This window comes from Nesoenas mayeri (genome assembly GCF_963082525.1).
Source record: "Nesoenas mayeri genome assembly, chromosome: 1".
Lineage (NCBI taxonomy): Eukaryota > Metazoa > Chordata > Aves > Columbiformes > Columbidae > Nesoenas > Nesoenas mayeri.
This window is the reverse complement of record NC_137541.1, coordinates 47,236,487-47,251,694: the sequence shown is the minus strand read 5'-3', so window position 1 is coordinate 47,251,694 and position 15,208 is coordinate 47,236,487. Positions and strand designations below refer to the sequence as shown.

The window sequence follows — 15,208 nt, the reverse complement described above, 5'->3', positions numbered from 1 at the left end:
CTTCATTAAGGCATTTTTTGGCTGGCTGTTCCCTTTTTATCTTTATTTTGATCTCTTTACCACAGTGACACCGTAATGTCTCCACAACACAATGCCAAGATCTGCTCTTTATCTTGGCTAACTAGATTTATTTTACCTAATATGTAAATGTGGCGTTGAATCTCTTATCTTAAATTCTTTTCATGCTTCCAGCAACTTCAACACTGAAACAAATCTGTCCTGCTCAAGGATCTGATGTTTAAAATGTTAGATGTACAATCATATCTGCTAAATGCATTTTAAATTAGATATTAGATATTAAATAGATATTAATTAGATATTAATTAGATATTTAAAGTGCAGTTATCAGTCACACATATATATTGAGTTCTTGGGCCTCCATGTGGCTATTTAGATGATTAATCTTTTCCAAACAAACAATGGTCAATTAAAACATGAATTAGTCATCTGATGCCCAATCTGTAAATTTGCAGTTTTGAAAAGTAAACTATAGATTAAATGTTCTATCATAAAGATAGTGCAAACAAGCTGTGAGGTGTTACTTTTGTTGTCTGATTTTGTTTTGTTGTTAAAGAAGTCCAAAAATATCTGACTACTACTTCATTTTAGATTCCCACAATAGGATGATGAATTCCAAGAATCTTAGACTTATAGAAAGATCTGTCTTCTAAAATAAATGACAAGGGTTTCATAAAAGAGTATTCCTACAACCTAATGAAAGAAGTATTTTACCCTCCTTATAATAAAACTCTGCTATAGTGATTCTGCCAGATGAGAAATTGAAGATTCAGGTGGTTTTTTAATATTTAAAGAGAAAAGCCAAATGGCATAAGCTATATGAAAGCCCAGCCCTTATTTTGTTTTCCATTAATTGTAGCATTTTTTGGTCTAATTTTTAATGCAGATACCCTTGGGAAGTACTGAAATTAAACATCAGAATATGTGATTTTTTTTTTTTCTTAAACTGTGTTGGCCATAATTTTGGAGAGTTGGCATTTCCCAAAGCATTCAAGTTTTGTTGTAGAGTCCTGAGCTGAAGCTAGAAACTCACTCACCATGAATACTCCAGTCACTAATTATCCTCTCAGATGGAACATGTTGAAACTAAGTCTTTCTGCTATAGATGAGAGTTCTCAACACCCAGCATTTTGTGGCTAACAGCACCTTTTTCTTTGAACACAGCACTGGAACCCATCTCTAGGGAGAATTCATTCATCCATCCCTCTCTAAGCATGTTGCAGGACTCCAGAGGCCCTAAACAGTTAGGGTTGTGCTCCAGCATTGCCTACTCTTATCTGAGATGATTCCCCACTCATCATGGTGTCTACGGTGAATATCAGAGGTAAATGCCTAGTTGCTTTCTGCATTCTGTGTATAAGATACACTTCACCTCAGGGCTGTGGTTTTCCTTAGGAACAACATACCTGTCATCCTTTCAAACCTAGAGTGGTAATGAAAGTACTGCAGAGGAAGACTCTTCTTATTCAAGCTTAGAAACCTGAAAAAAAATCTCATTTTTACACATGAAATCACAAGCTCTTCTTGAAATCTATCTAACATTGCACACAATTTGGAAAACTTATTAGTCTTACTGTTGATTTTTTTGGCAGCAAAATGGTTGTAATGATGAAGTCTGAATGTGATGTTCAGGAAACATTTATTTATCTAGTTTGGAAAACAATCTACAGAGAAAGAGGGATGGCAGATGCACACAATACACAACTGGAAAGTTGATGAAAACAGGAATTTCGAAAGACAGCATTTGTCCTTGTTTATCTTGTAGACAGCTTACTAATAATTTGGTTTATAAGGTACGAGATTTTTAAAGACTGCCAGTACTTCTGTCTCAAGTCTTATGAATGTTCCAGTAAAAGCCTTGTCTTCAATATAACTATATTTTTACAGATATTATTCAACATATTTGAAAGTTTCTTTGTAGTTTTTGTAATGTGTGCTCTAGTCAGATTAACCAGATAACACTTCTGTGCTTTACCCCATGCTAGTAGACAAGAGATAAAGACAAAAAATGCTCTTTTTCACAGTATAGCTGGCCATATAGTTAAATCTAACAACCCATTCCCTTTGCATGTCCAAAGCCTACATGTTAACTCAGTCACCTCTATAGCTATAAAGCCTTGTGCTAACCAAGCAAGACAAGAACTCACTGTCCTGCAGTAGGAAAGATATAGGGACAGCAATCTCCATACTAGCGTGGAACTCCTGACATGGAGGCTCTCCAGGTCAGTGATATACTAGTATCTTTCTCTGCTGAGTGCTTGTGCATCAATCCCAGCAAGGAACCCATCTATCTGTTTAGAAAATGCATATTACTTGCCTTGCAGGAAGTGCAGCTACGTGCAGGGGTGGATCTAGAAAGCAGCTCCTCAAATGATATGAGATGTATGAGGTTTTGCATGTTTGATGAAGTCAGCAAATTCTGTATTATTAAGTAGCTAGGGTGTTTTTTGTTTGTTTGTTTGTTTGTTTTTCTGGCAAAGAAATGTGCTACAGTTCACATTGGTATGCCAGACTTAGTTTGCTTTCTATCACCAACATTCATGCCTGTCCCTTGGGGAACAAAAAGAAACACTTGCAAGGGCTCAGAAAGTATTCAGGCGATTTTTCCCACCTACACTGGTGAAATACTATAAAAGGTATAAAAAGCACTTGAACCTGACATTCCTACATTCGAGGTGGTGTCCTAAAGTACAGAGTTAGCACTCCTTGTCTTTCTCTGTGCTAACTAATGTGGAACTTTTCACACTACACAGAAAATATTTAAGAGATATATATCTGTGAAAGCTACATAACCTACTGATTAATTTATTTTCTCAGAGACTGAGAGTCTTTTATCCAACTTCTAAATCTGCAAAAATGTTCAGAATCAAAATGTCCTCCCTGAACACTATCCACTGGCATAGTAGCTCATAGATTATTTCACTGTGCTGTCCCACATTGGAGAGTTAGATGGGATGGATCTCTGACTTCCCTGTCAGCACTCAGTAGCTCACAAGTGTCAGAATGGGAGCAGATTTACAAAAAGCAGCTGCAGACATCTGGGCACTGAAGAAAAGTTTCCACAATTTTTACCTATGGAATCTATATCCTAATGTTAGCTGAGTTACGATTTTGTGAGTATCATGGGAGTCTGAATTATGGACTGGAACCCGAAACAATAAATTTTCCTCTTGAATTTAATGCAAAACTCTTCAGCTGTTGAGCTGGTTATTTTAATTGATATTTTTCCCCGTTGGTTACTAGCATTCTTAGAACCACAGATTCAGAGAAATTATAAATAAGTTTGAAGGAACATCTGAAGGTCACTTAGTTCAACCTCCTTCTAAAAATAAGACTAACTTCAAAGCCAGATCAGCTCCTTAGGGCACTACCCATACGAGTTCTGTACATCTTCAAGAATGGAAAGCCCACAGCCTCTGTGATTAATTTGTGCCAGTGTGTTACATGCTCATTGTGAATAATTTCTCTTTTTGGAACTTTGCCTTCTTGTCCTTTCATTGTGCACTGCTGAATCTGGCCCTTTTCTATAGCGCCCTTTTAGGCAGTGGTAGAATGCAATAAATCATGGGACTGAGGCACATGGTATATTCAGAGAGGCTAAGGGAAGTGACTTGGCATAGCCTGGAATAGAGAAGACTGAGGGAAGTTCTCTTTGCAGCCTTCCATCTTAGTGGCTCTCCACTGAACTTCATTTTGCTTTATATTAACTGCACAGTCTGTACTGTCTTTATACTTGTTACAACTGTACAAATAACAATTCAGACAGACTTTCTTAATGACACTTTGCCTTCTTGTTTCCAGTTTGCAAAACTGGTTTATGCTAAGCAACTAACTATTTATTCCCTCCCTTTCAGTAAAACTGAGGGGTTGTGAGTAGGGATGGGACCCCACCAGGTTCCTTGCAATAGGACAGCTGTAATCAACCACTGCTAACTCCTTTCTTGATCCATCTGACTATGGTGGTCTCTATAAAGCAATAGAGGACATGTAGGATTTATGCTTCCAGTGTATGTCCAGAAATTAATGTGATTCACTGCCTGTTCCTTCTAGAGAACTTCTCTGATCTAATCTAATATGAAAAATGCCTTTTAAATGAGACAAAACTTGCTTATTTGAAAGGTGACTATGTTTGTGAACAGCTGCATAACATACTTGTAGCCCAGTTCCTGTGAATTCACAAGAAAGTTTTTTGTCTGTTGATTTGTATAATGTTATTTTAATATTGTTTTTCATGACATTAGTAGCAAAGTTTCATTTTTATGTCTGCTTTCAAATGCATGTATTTCCAAAAGATCTTGCTTTTCATAAAGTCGTGCAGAAAAAAATTCACATGACGAATGTATCCATTTTCATCTGAAAGATGGAGGGACATGGATTGTAAGTAAATTGTATAGCTATACTGAAGGCTGCATATTACGTAGCCCTAAACAGAGTTTAGTTCAGGCTAATTTACCCACTCTGCTGTCTCCATACAACTGCAGCTGTGTTATTGTTTGTTAATGTTTGCATACTTTTAAGTGCCATGTTTCCACCTGTACACATAAGTATTCTATAACGTGAACAGGTTAGGTGGGAACAGGGATATATGCATCATGTTTCTCAGTATCCACAATGCTGAGGGCTTTATAACCAAGATCCATCACCTTGTCTTCCAAGGAGGTAAGAAATTACAAGTTACAATGACTCAGTTTTCAAGGATCTAGCTCTGTTAAGTATTCCCAAACACCTACATTTCTGCCTCGTGCCTAGGAAACAATTCATGTAGATTTTATAAACTGAGAAGTAAGGTACATCTATATTGTTGCCTGTCTGTTTCTGCAAGATATGTAGATACTGGGAACTTAAACAGTCTTTATAGTGAGTCTGTGCTACTGTGTCCCACAATATGAAAGCAAAAAGATACAGTGTCCCATTTCTCCTTTAACAGAGGGACTTCATTTTCTAGTTTTTTCACAGATAGCATGAAGAGCAAACTGTGCAATGTTGTCTCTCCACGACTAATTGGGAATTTCTGAACCATGGGAAAAAAGTTGTTCAAGGTAAAAATGTACCACCAAATGCCATTTTCTCTTAGTTTTCCAAGTCCTCACTGCAAGGTAAAGGTTCCTCAGCTTCCAAGAGAAGTCATTGGTATTGTTTGCAACTTTGAGAGAGGGCTTCCTTCTGCTGTATGCCTTGAAGAGAACTTCAAAATGCCTTGTGAACATCTGTGGATGCTTTATTTGCAATGTATCTGTATGCAGAAAGTAGTATCCTCAACAGGTTTTAATCTATCCTGAGGTGAACTGATCTCATTCTCACTGTTCATACTGTTGCATATTGCATAAAGATAACTGGTTTACTAAAACAAACTGAAAAGAAGAACACATTTCTGTCCTGTTTGTTAGATCACAGCCATGTAGTGAAGCATTTCAATATCAGTTTTTGCTCTAGAGGTCTTTGTGTTTACTGTATTTTCCTGTGAAGGGGACGTTAGGGTCAAAATCTCTCTGGAAATGATTGAATGGTGTTTCTGATATCTTCTTCTGTTCTTTGGGGTCAGTTTGCATGCACTTCTTTCTTATTCTCCTATGTTATAATGCCTAGGTGATATTCCATAGTGATTCCCACTATCATGTGTTCAGAAAACCCCAGCTTTAGATTTTATTCCTCTAAAAAAATTCTAGATTACTTGTAACAAAGTGTACTTTTAATCCTTCCTGTAAGTAGATAAAAAGAAATAACACTTACAAATTCCAAAATAACAAAAATGAGTAGGGAGATATTTCTGTTGACTCCTACATCTCTCCTTTTGTTTTAGCCCCATTTTTTTTCTTAAATTGTGTATTGATTCTGAACATCTGGAATTGACAATGTGCTGACTAAATTTTTTTGGTGTCATTTATGTGTGTGTGTGTTTGTGGTGGGGGGTTTTTTGTTTGGTTTCTTTTTTTTTTTTTTTTTCTCTTTTTTTATTTCTTTTTTGTCCCCCAGAGGTGATAATTTCTGCTTTTGCTATAGAAACCAGAAGAGTTTCTTTTTGAGTGTTTAATAGTCTGGTAGTTGAAAAGCAAATAGTACCCATGGGATGATCTGTGTTTGTAAGCAGGTCATTTATGACTCTCAGTTGCTAACACTTTTATTTCAGTATGTATTTCAAGATGCTAACAATATTTGCACTATTCATTCTCAGATAGGATATACTACCCTCTCTCTATCACGAGTAGCTACGGCTGCATTTTACTCATTGCCTGTGGCTTCTGAGAGATTTAACTGTTCTGTGACAATTCTGAGAAATTAATTTGCACTACTGCATAGTGATGTAACTCCCATACTGGAAACTCCATAAGCCATCGACTTAATGGCCAACCCAAATGCAGTGGAGTACATTAAGGTTTATGTTTACAAACATATTGATACTTGAAAGTAGAGAAAACAGTTTATTTAACCTTACAATAAATTTTAATTATAATAGAATAGCTTAGATTATCTTGTCTTAACCTGAAGGTTGTTTTTTTTTTTTCAATATATAAAAGACTGAAACATAGTTGACAACAATATGGACACAAAAATACTATTTGCTATGTTTTATTTTCTACAATCTGGTTAAAAGTAGCATGCAAGTAATTGAATAAAAATACTTGTATATATGACTTATTTTGAAAGAATAATTATACCAGCAATGGATAAAAATCTTACCATTAAAGTTTAAAAGAAAGTATGACAAAAAGAAGAGTAAACAATTTTTTAACCTGAAAAATGCTATTTCCCTGTTGTCCTTCACATATTCCTTTAATTTAATAATGTAACAGGCTCTGAAAACATATTTTCTTACATTTTAATTTGTTCTTAGATTGTTAAATCATTTTCTACTTCATAATTGATAACAATATGAAAAAGGTATGAATAATGAGGAGAGTTGGATTCCTTGGAGAGAAATCTTGTATTTATACAGACTAACCCATACTGCTCAGCACTCTGATGTAACCCATCTGACTTCCATGGAAGTCTGGTACCAGCTGGCCTGTGTTGCATGCATGGACATGGATTTATATGAAGTTGAATGTTTTACATAAACTTACCTAGCTAGATGAAGGCGTATTTTGCATCACATTTGATCATTCTTGTGCTTTCTAAATACAACCATTTGTAAAAATATGCACGCATTTCCTTAAGGTTGCCAAGTGCATGCTAAATATTAACAAATAGAATGGATAATATGCAGATTGACACTTTTTAAAAGGCACATCCTAATTTTAAAGAGCTATCATGATGTAATTCTTGTATTTACTGCCCCTAGAAGGGAACTGGATGCTCTCAGGTATCTCACTCCAGTGAAATCTCAGCAGCCACCCGAAGGCAGTTGTACATCTCCTGTGGCAGGTCAGCCCGAGTGAGATTGTTTCCATCCAGGCGCAAATGTGTGATCTTGGAATAGGTCGTTGGCCCAACAACCTTACAGAAGCTGCTCAAGGGGAACTCTGGAACAAAGTGAACATGAATGAAAGAGTGAATAGGTGAAACTAATACGACAAAACAATTACTTTTATTTTCTTTTTTTCCCCCTATTTATTTTATTTGGAAATCATAACCTTAAATTTGTTATACTATTTTCAATAATTTGCATATCCACTGATACAATTCCCCATGAGTTTCCTGAAACTTCAGGGGCTTCTGTTAGGTGAGGTTCCTTCCATTATGTGTGAGATGTTGAGAATTTCAAGACTGAGTTTTTCCAGTGCTATGTGCTCCCAGTACTCATTCGATTTTTAAAATGTTGGGTTTTATATAGGGGCCTAATGTGGCATTTAGAAAAAAAGGAAAAAAATGAATCTTCGCTAAAACTGGAGATGCAGAATGAGGACACAGTCATGCTAAGTACATCATGATGGAATGGAAAAACAGTGCTACATAAGATAGTGAAGGAAGAAGTTTCCAGAGAAACTGAATCCATGATATGACCTTACCCTTAAGAACAGGCAGTCCAAATGAGTGTCTGTGCCAAATATTATTTTGGATGTATCATTTTGATTTACTAGTTTCAAAATGAGTTTTGGGGCTGGAGTTGGGAAGGAGTTTTGCATTTAAGTTGTATAGTTGAATCTTTCAAAGGCAGCAGGATTAGGTGGCAAAACTAAATATTTATAAAATATTTATATTTATTTTAATATATATATCATGGTATATACAGCCTCTATTCAGCTGAAATATTATTTGGTTCACATAAAATCAGACCAGTCTTGAGTGGAAAATTACGTGTTCTTTCTTATGAGCAATATTAACTGCAAGATATAAATTACAGGAAGCAGATAAAATCTGTGCCCAGTATACATAAGCACACACGTATGTATTATACACCTCTATCATGAAGAAAATATCTGTTCTCAAGAATGCATGTGAATAGACCTGATGTCACCTGCATACCACATTGTGTAATTCTGCAAAGATGGTTCTTCATTCTCACCTATGTTTCCTTTGAGTCAGACAGAGGATTAGTCTAATGAAAAGCTCCATTGAAACTACAGAAGCAGTCTGAGAGGCTTGTTTTTCTTCAGACCATCACCACCAATTGAATTCTCATAGAAAATATTTTAAAAGGACTCCTTCAAAGAAATCATTCACCAGCATGCAGAAAAAAATTCATGTCTTCTGTTGCTTTTATGTTGCAAAGTACTAGCTCTTACAACTTCTGAGAAACCGAAGTAGTGTTCTCAATATTGGATGTCGTTTTAACTACCAATCAGGTAATTAATGGACTTCTGAAACCACCTTATATTTCTTTTCTGCATGACTATTTGACAGTTCTAAGAAAATGTGATGATCTACATCATGATGTAGTGCTAAAGAAAGTGGAGGAAGTATCTTCCCTATTTCCACTTTAACTTCAGTTGGATTCTTTCAGATCAGCATTACAATAATTTGATATCATTGATGAAACACAGCTTGTCTAAAGTAAGTATAAATGTGCACCCATCCGTAGAAGCAGCTCTTTAAAGCATCAGTGCTTAGGTAATTTTTTGGACAAAGAGATATGGTGTTGAATAGGTTAAGATTTGTGTATCTTGCACAAAATAGTTTGCTTAGAGTAGGGATTAAGGAAATGTATTTCAAATGTTAAATTTTGGTCACCAATTTGATTAAAGTAAATCAAACCAATTTCCTAGATTTTTCTATATTGTACAGCGTTCTTTTGGAAGGGTGAGAGATAAAATGCAACATTAATGACACATTTCTTGGGCAGTCAATATTGCAATATAGTATAATTTTAAGACTGCAGAACAATTCTGATACTCTTTCAGTTCAGAATATACCAGCTGAAGTGAACTCATGATTGTGAGTTATGATCATATAACCTGAGAGATGTTTATGGGACTAGATCTGTGTGGAATTTCGCTGAATGAAAACATAAGTTCATGAGACTTTGAACTCATTTGCTTGGCTTGCAGGCTTTACCACTAACTATATAGGTTCAGTTTTCTGAAGAAAGTTTGAGTTTAATTTGTAAAAATTAAACATGAATTCTAATATAGATTTTTTTTCCATTTTCTTGTTATTCATGAACAGCATGGTAAGTATATTTTCGTTGAAGGCAGAGATTTTAAAACTTTCTAAATGTAGGGGGTTTTTATTTCCTTATTGTTACTTTTGAACATAAATGCTATCATTTTGTTGAAAAAAAGTATTTGTTTATACAAATCAGGTAGATGTTTAACTACTCAAAGGACATAAAGTTCATGCTTCTAAACCACAAAATTTGTCTGTATTAAGATAGTATTCATCTGTGCTGACTACTTATGAGACTTAAACCACTTTGGAAGCTGACACAGATCTTGTCCTCACAGGAGTCAAAGAGCTCTGTAGTGGAATTCAGTGGGATTTGGCTCCAGCATTTGAGGCACACTGTTTAGATTTGGGTATTAATTTTTTTTTTTTATACAGTTCATCTAATTATCAGTTGTTAGAAGCACATTAAAAATGTTTTCTAATTTCACTTTCGACTAGCAGAAAATAAGATAAGTGAGTCTTGTGAATGCACTTGATGTGCTGTTACCTATATGATCTGTATGGGAGCTACAGTGAGACTAGACTGCTGTTGCATAAAATGTCAGTAGCTTACTTCTTTATTAATGTTGCAGGTGTTAAAACGTCCTCCTGAATTTATAATACTCACGTTCAGAGACAGAGTACCTGGATTTTTGCCACTGGTCTGACATTCATATATTCCCGACACAGAATGTCTGCATGAGCCAGACACTAGGAGAATAAGGATTGGCTGAAAATTAGATTTTTATCTGAATGCTTATTTTCTCACTAAAAGTGTCTGTCACCATAAGAAATTCTGAAACTCTCACAAACTACCCAAAAATTTGAAACACCTGGGAGTTAAAAAATAAAAATCAGGACCAGGCATGTCTGCTCCTCCTTTTCTCCCATACATATAGAGTAAAATTGGAGCATAGAAACACCTATTTTTTAGATAGAATTATTTTTTACTATATTCTAGATGAGAGTATATCCCCTGTACATCAGGGGCGTAAGCATCCTGTAGAAGAGACGAAGATTAACTATGCAAAGATTTCTTGTTCAAGAAGGCAGTAGAGTGGGAAATCCTAATGGGATCTGAAATCCTGTAATCATCCTTGCTGGTCTGTGGTCCCACAGTAACCATATGTGAGTCATTTCTTCACAGGCCACTGCAAAAAATCCTTAAACTCTGTTTAGAATAAATACAATTATGGTACAGGTACAGGTGCGGCTGATGGACTTGAAGAGAATATGTGGCCCCTTAACTGTTCTCTGAAACATTTTCAGATTCCTCCTTGTTATACTCTTCTCACATGGTATCTTCTTGCTGGGGTTTCATGTAGAAGCAATAACTGTCTCCTTAATCCTTTACAAGTACAAATGAATTATGGAGAAGTCCAGCCTTGGACCCTCTTCTTGTATCACTGAACCTCTTTGATTCCTGTACTTTTTTCATTCTGCAGAGTTTCTTTTTGCCTTAAGTAGTCTGTAAAACAAGTGTTTGTGTATATATGAACACTTAATGGTACCTTAAAGCATGGTAGCAAACAACTGCTGTTATTAAACAGAAAATTCCACCCTGAAATTAATAGCAATGACAAATACTTTACAAAGAAGCTTCAGCTTAGCAGTTACAGTTTACATTTGAGGTATGGAGAAAGCAAAGGCTTTTATAAACTTTCAATGATCCTATGTCAGCTTGGAGATTTAACCAGCATCAAGTACAGTAGATGGAATATATGTTCAATATAGTGGATGTTCTTCAATTTATGAGTTAGAGATCAGAGCAGTTACTCTGAATTTGTCTTCATTCCAGCTTCAGCTTCCTATCTACTTTACCCACTGTTTTTCACATCATAGATGAAGAGAGAACATACCAAAATGAAGCCAATTCTGTTACAATTTTTCTTTATGTGTCTATTCATCAACTCCTGATCAAAATCTCAAAATCACTCAAATGGTGGTATTTCTCAAAGAGATTTTTCTTTTCTTTTTTTTTTTTTAATGTATGGCAATGCATAATGACTGTAGCAAGCCCAGGATGGAACTCATGGAAAATAATTTAGAGAAATATTTCACAGAATCACAGAATCACAAAATGTCAGGGATTGGAAGGGACCTCAAAAGATCATCTAGTCCAATGCTCCTGCCGGAGCAGGAACACCTAGATGAGGTGATGAGGTTACACAGGAATGTGTCCAGGCGGGTTTTGAATGTCTCCAGAGTAGGAGACTCCATGACCTCCCTGGGCAGCCTGTTCCAGTGTTCTGTCACCCTCACTGAGAAGAAGTTTCTTCTAAAATTCAAGTGGAACCTCTTGTGTTCCAGTTTGAACCCATTACCTCTTGTCCTATCATTGGTTGTCACCGAGAAGAGCCTGGCTCCATCCTTGTGACACTCACCCTTTCCTTTCTTTCTAGTAATATCAAAAGAGTTGGAACTATGTTATTCTTTCTTAGACAAATATGAATTGGTTGTTCAGCCTGGAGAAGAGAAGGCTCTAGGGAGACCTTATTGTGGCCTTTCAGTACTTAAAAGGGGCCTAGAAGAAAGATGGGGCCAGACTTTTTAGTAGAGCCTGTTGTGATAGGACAAGAGGTAATGATTTTAAACTAAAGGAGGGGAGATTCAGGTTAGAAATGAGAAGGAAATTTTTTACAGTGAGAGTGGTGAAACACTGGAACAAATTGCCCAGAGAGGTGGTAGATGCCTCATCCCTGGAGATATTGAAGGCCATATTGCACAGCATGCTTAGCAACCTGATCTAGTCAAAGATGTCCCTACTTGTTTCAGGGGGAATGGACTACATGACCTCTGAAGGTCTCTTCCAAAACAAGCCATTCTTTGATTCTATGAAAACAGAGTTCTCATGCATCAGTCCATTTGGTAGCCATGACAGTGCATCAGTAGCCAATGCACATCCACTCCTCATACCAATGCCCTCTGCTGCTGACCAGTACTATGGAAATAAAGCTTTCATTGCAAAATCAAATTGTTGTCACAGTCCTTGACTCAGAAGTCTGGGAAAATGTGAATGGAAAGCAAATTCAGTACCTGAGCATCTTGCGGAAGGCTCAGAACAACCACTCTAAGCACTGAAAATTGCCTCATATGTCTCACGAGAAATTAATCATCATCTTTGTTAGCTCTTTTAGGAGAGGGAGAGTATGTGATAAAGTTCTAAAGGCTGCTGTATGTGGTGCCTCAGGTGGGAAGCATTAAGTCCTTGTTTTCCCTCATCAAGACAAGGAACTAAGATATAACAGGAAAAAAAAAATCATAACATTGAGGAAAACGTAAAGCATAGTAAATACAAAACATTTCAAAAGGTCTTGCCCTCTGTCTGGTGAGATCTTTGCTAAAATATTTGCCTTGAAAAGCTACATCTGTATGGAGTTACCCTTGTATGGAATAACTAACACTGATATCCTAAACCCCTGATGAATACAAGCAGGTAAACAGAAGAGAGGATTTTATGGTTTACTTTCTGCTAGCTAGCAATATTATATAAGTTGTCCTGTAGAAACACTGTTATGTTTGACAGATCTGTCTCTCCATCAGGGACCACCACTGCCAGAGGTGCAGCTGTAGAGCTTCTGACGTGATGGTGAGGCCTCTCCAGGTCTCCAACTGCTCCTTCCCACCCCAGGATTAGGGTAGTCTTGTAAAAGCCCTGTCTCAGTAGAAACCTCCGTGATCTCATGCAAGGTATGACATTTATCAACTTCAGAAGGAAGATTTTTTCAAATCATGATTTACTGGAGACAAGCTTGCCACTTGATCATACCATATAGGAAGTGTGAATGAGAAGAAAAAATGACCAGGGCAACTCTTTGGATTTCAAGATGGGTTTGAAGAGATACTGCATGAGAAAAGAGAGGAAAGAGGAAAAAGCAGCTACTTTGTCATATCTTTTTCAATATGTCTCACTACCAGCCTGCCGAAAGGTTACACAAACCATAGTCAGATCCTCACTTGATATCTGTCTCTTTTTTGCTGACTTAAGAATTCTGAACATCTTCCACACTGATCAAACTTTTGCCACTGTTTTTTCCTCGGTTTTATAGAACAACTCAATTGGCTTCTATGGAGTTACTCCAATTTACATGAGATGAGAAGTTAACCAATAATACCCACATTATTATGAGAGTAGAAATTAATCTCTTAAAACTTAATTTGAGTTGCATCAGATATTTGTCTTTTAACATTAATGTGGGCAACAGTCAGATAAATGTCAGTGTGCTAAAAGTCCAAACAATACTATTTCTTCAGACTGATTGATCTACCTTTTCAGATGCTTGCATTGACCATCAGTGTCTAGACTGTGGTAAATGTTAATAGAAATATACCAATGTAACTCACTGTTAATTTTGTTGACTTGGAGGTAGAAGTTTTCGAGGTTCTCACTGACGATTGGAATGCTCTTCAGCTGATTGAAGGAGAGATCCAACTCAACCAGTGATGTGATATTGAAGGCATTACCTGGTATTCCAGAATCTGTTAATTTATTGTGGGATAAACGTAAATATTGCAGGGCTTTAAAACCTTGGAAGTATTCATCAGGAACATTGGAGATCTGGTTATTATCAAAATACAGCATGAGTAAGGAGTGAGGCAGTCCTGTTGGTAGCTTTGTGAGTCGATTGAAGCTTAAGTCAAGATATAGAAGTGAATTCAGACCTTTAAAAGCCCCAGAAATAGAATCTGCTTTCAACTCGTTGTTCTGGAGGTGAATGACAGTCAGATTCACAAGGCCCTCAAGTGCACCAGGATTGACTTTTGTGATCTTGTTGTGACTTAATTGCAGGTCATCCAGAGTTTTGGGGAGTGGTCCAACAGCTTCAGTCAAATTGTTGTAGTTAATGTGAAGTTTCTTCAGATTCTTTAGTTTAGAGAAGACTCTTCCCTTAATTTTTGAATTTTCCAAACGATTGTGATCTAGGATCAGCCACTGTAGGTCTGTTACATTATCAAACGTATTCTCTTCAATGCCCTCAATCATATTGTTTCGAAGATAAAGGTATTTTATTCCACTCGGTACAATTGGAATGGTTTTCAGTTTTAGATTGTCACAATACATGGCAGTAGGGTAGCTTAGTGGACAATTACATTCTGGGGCACAGACTGCTGAGGATGGCCCAAAAGGATCATAACCATAATCCTCTTCAGGACCATAGTAATATTGGCAAAAAATGCCACTAATCAATAACAGAAAGACAGGTAGGGAGTTTAAAGCCATCTTTACAATACGTCTTGTCCCTGTAAGGTAAAAGGGAATAAAAAGTTATAACTTTGACATTTTTCTCTCCTTCAGCAAGATGTGAAATTTTACCACATAAATTTTATAATTAAAAACATTAATTATATATGCTACATTAATCATATTTTCTTAATTAATTTGAAAAATATATTAGTTTTTTAGCATTGCGTTGTTGTTACTATAAACTTAAAGTCCCTGTCTTGTTACAATCTGCCTTTGTGATGCAAAATTGCAGGCTATTCTGCTGTTGTAAGTAAAACTTTCTTTACATCTTCCTGCATTCATTCATTAAGTCACAAGAAGGATAATAAAATCCAAATTTTTTAAACTTGGCACAGTGGAGTTTTCAGTTTTGCTGAAGGCCATGTTCAGACGCATTTCAACAATTTAAATTATATCAAGCATTCCTAATGTAATTAATTCCCT

The 15,208-nt window shown here is 36.3% G+C and overlaps 1 protein-coding gene across 1 annotated transcript; it reads right to left on the bottom strand.

Annotated features, from left to right (window-relative positions):
• Positions 1–7,323: 7,323 nt before the first annotated feature.
• LUM (lumican) lies at positions 7,324–14,761 on the bottom strand (the record flags this gene model as incomplete). The annotated part of the gene is made up of 2 exons (XM_080363465.1): positions 7,324–7,478; positions 13,885–14,761. 2 exons carry the CDS (start codon positions 14,759–14,761, stop codon positions 7,324–7,326), a joined length of 1,032 nt encoding a protein of 343 aa, XP_080219591.1.
• Positions 14,762–15,208: the final 447 nt, after the last annotated feature.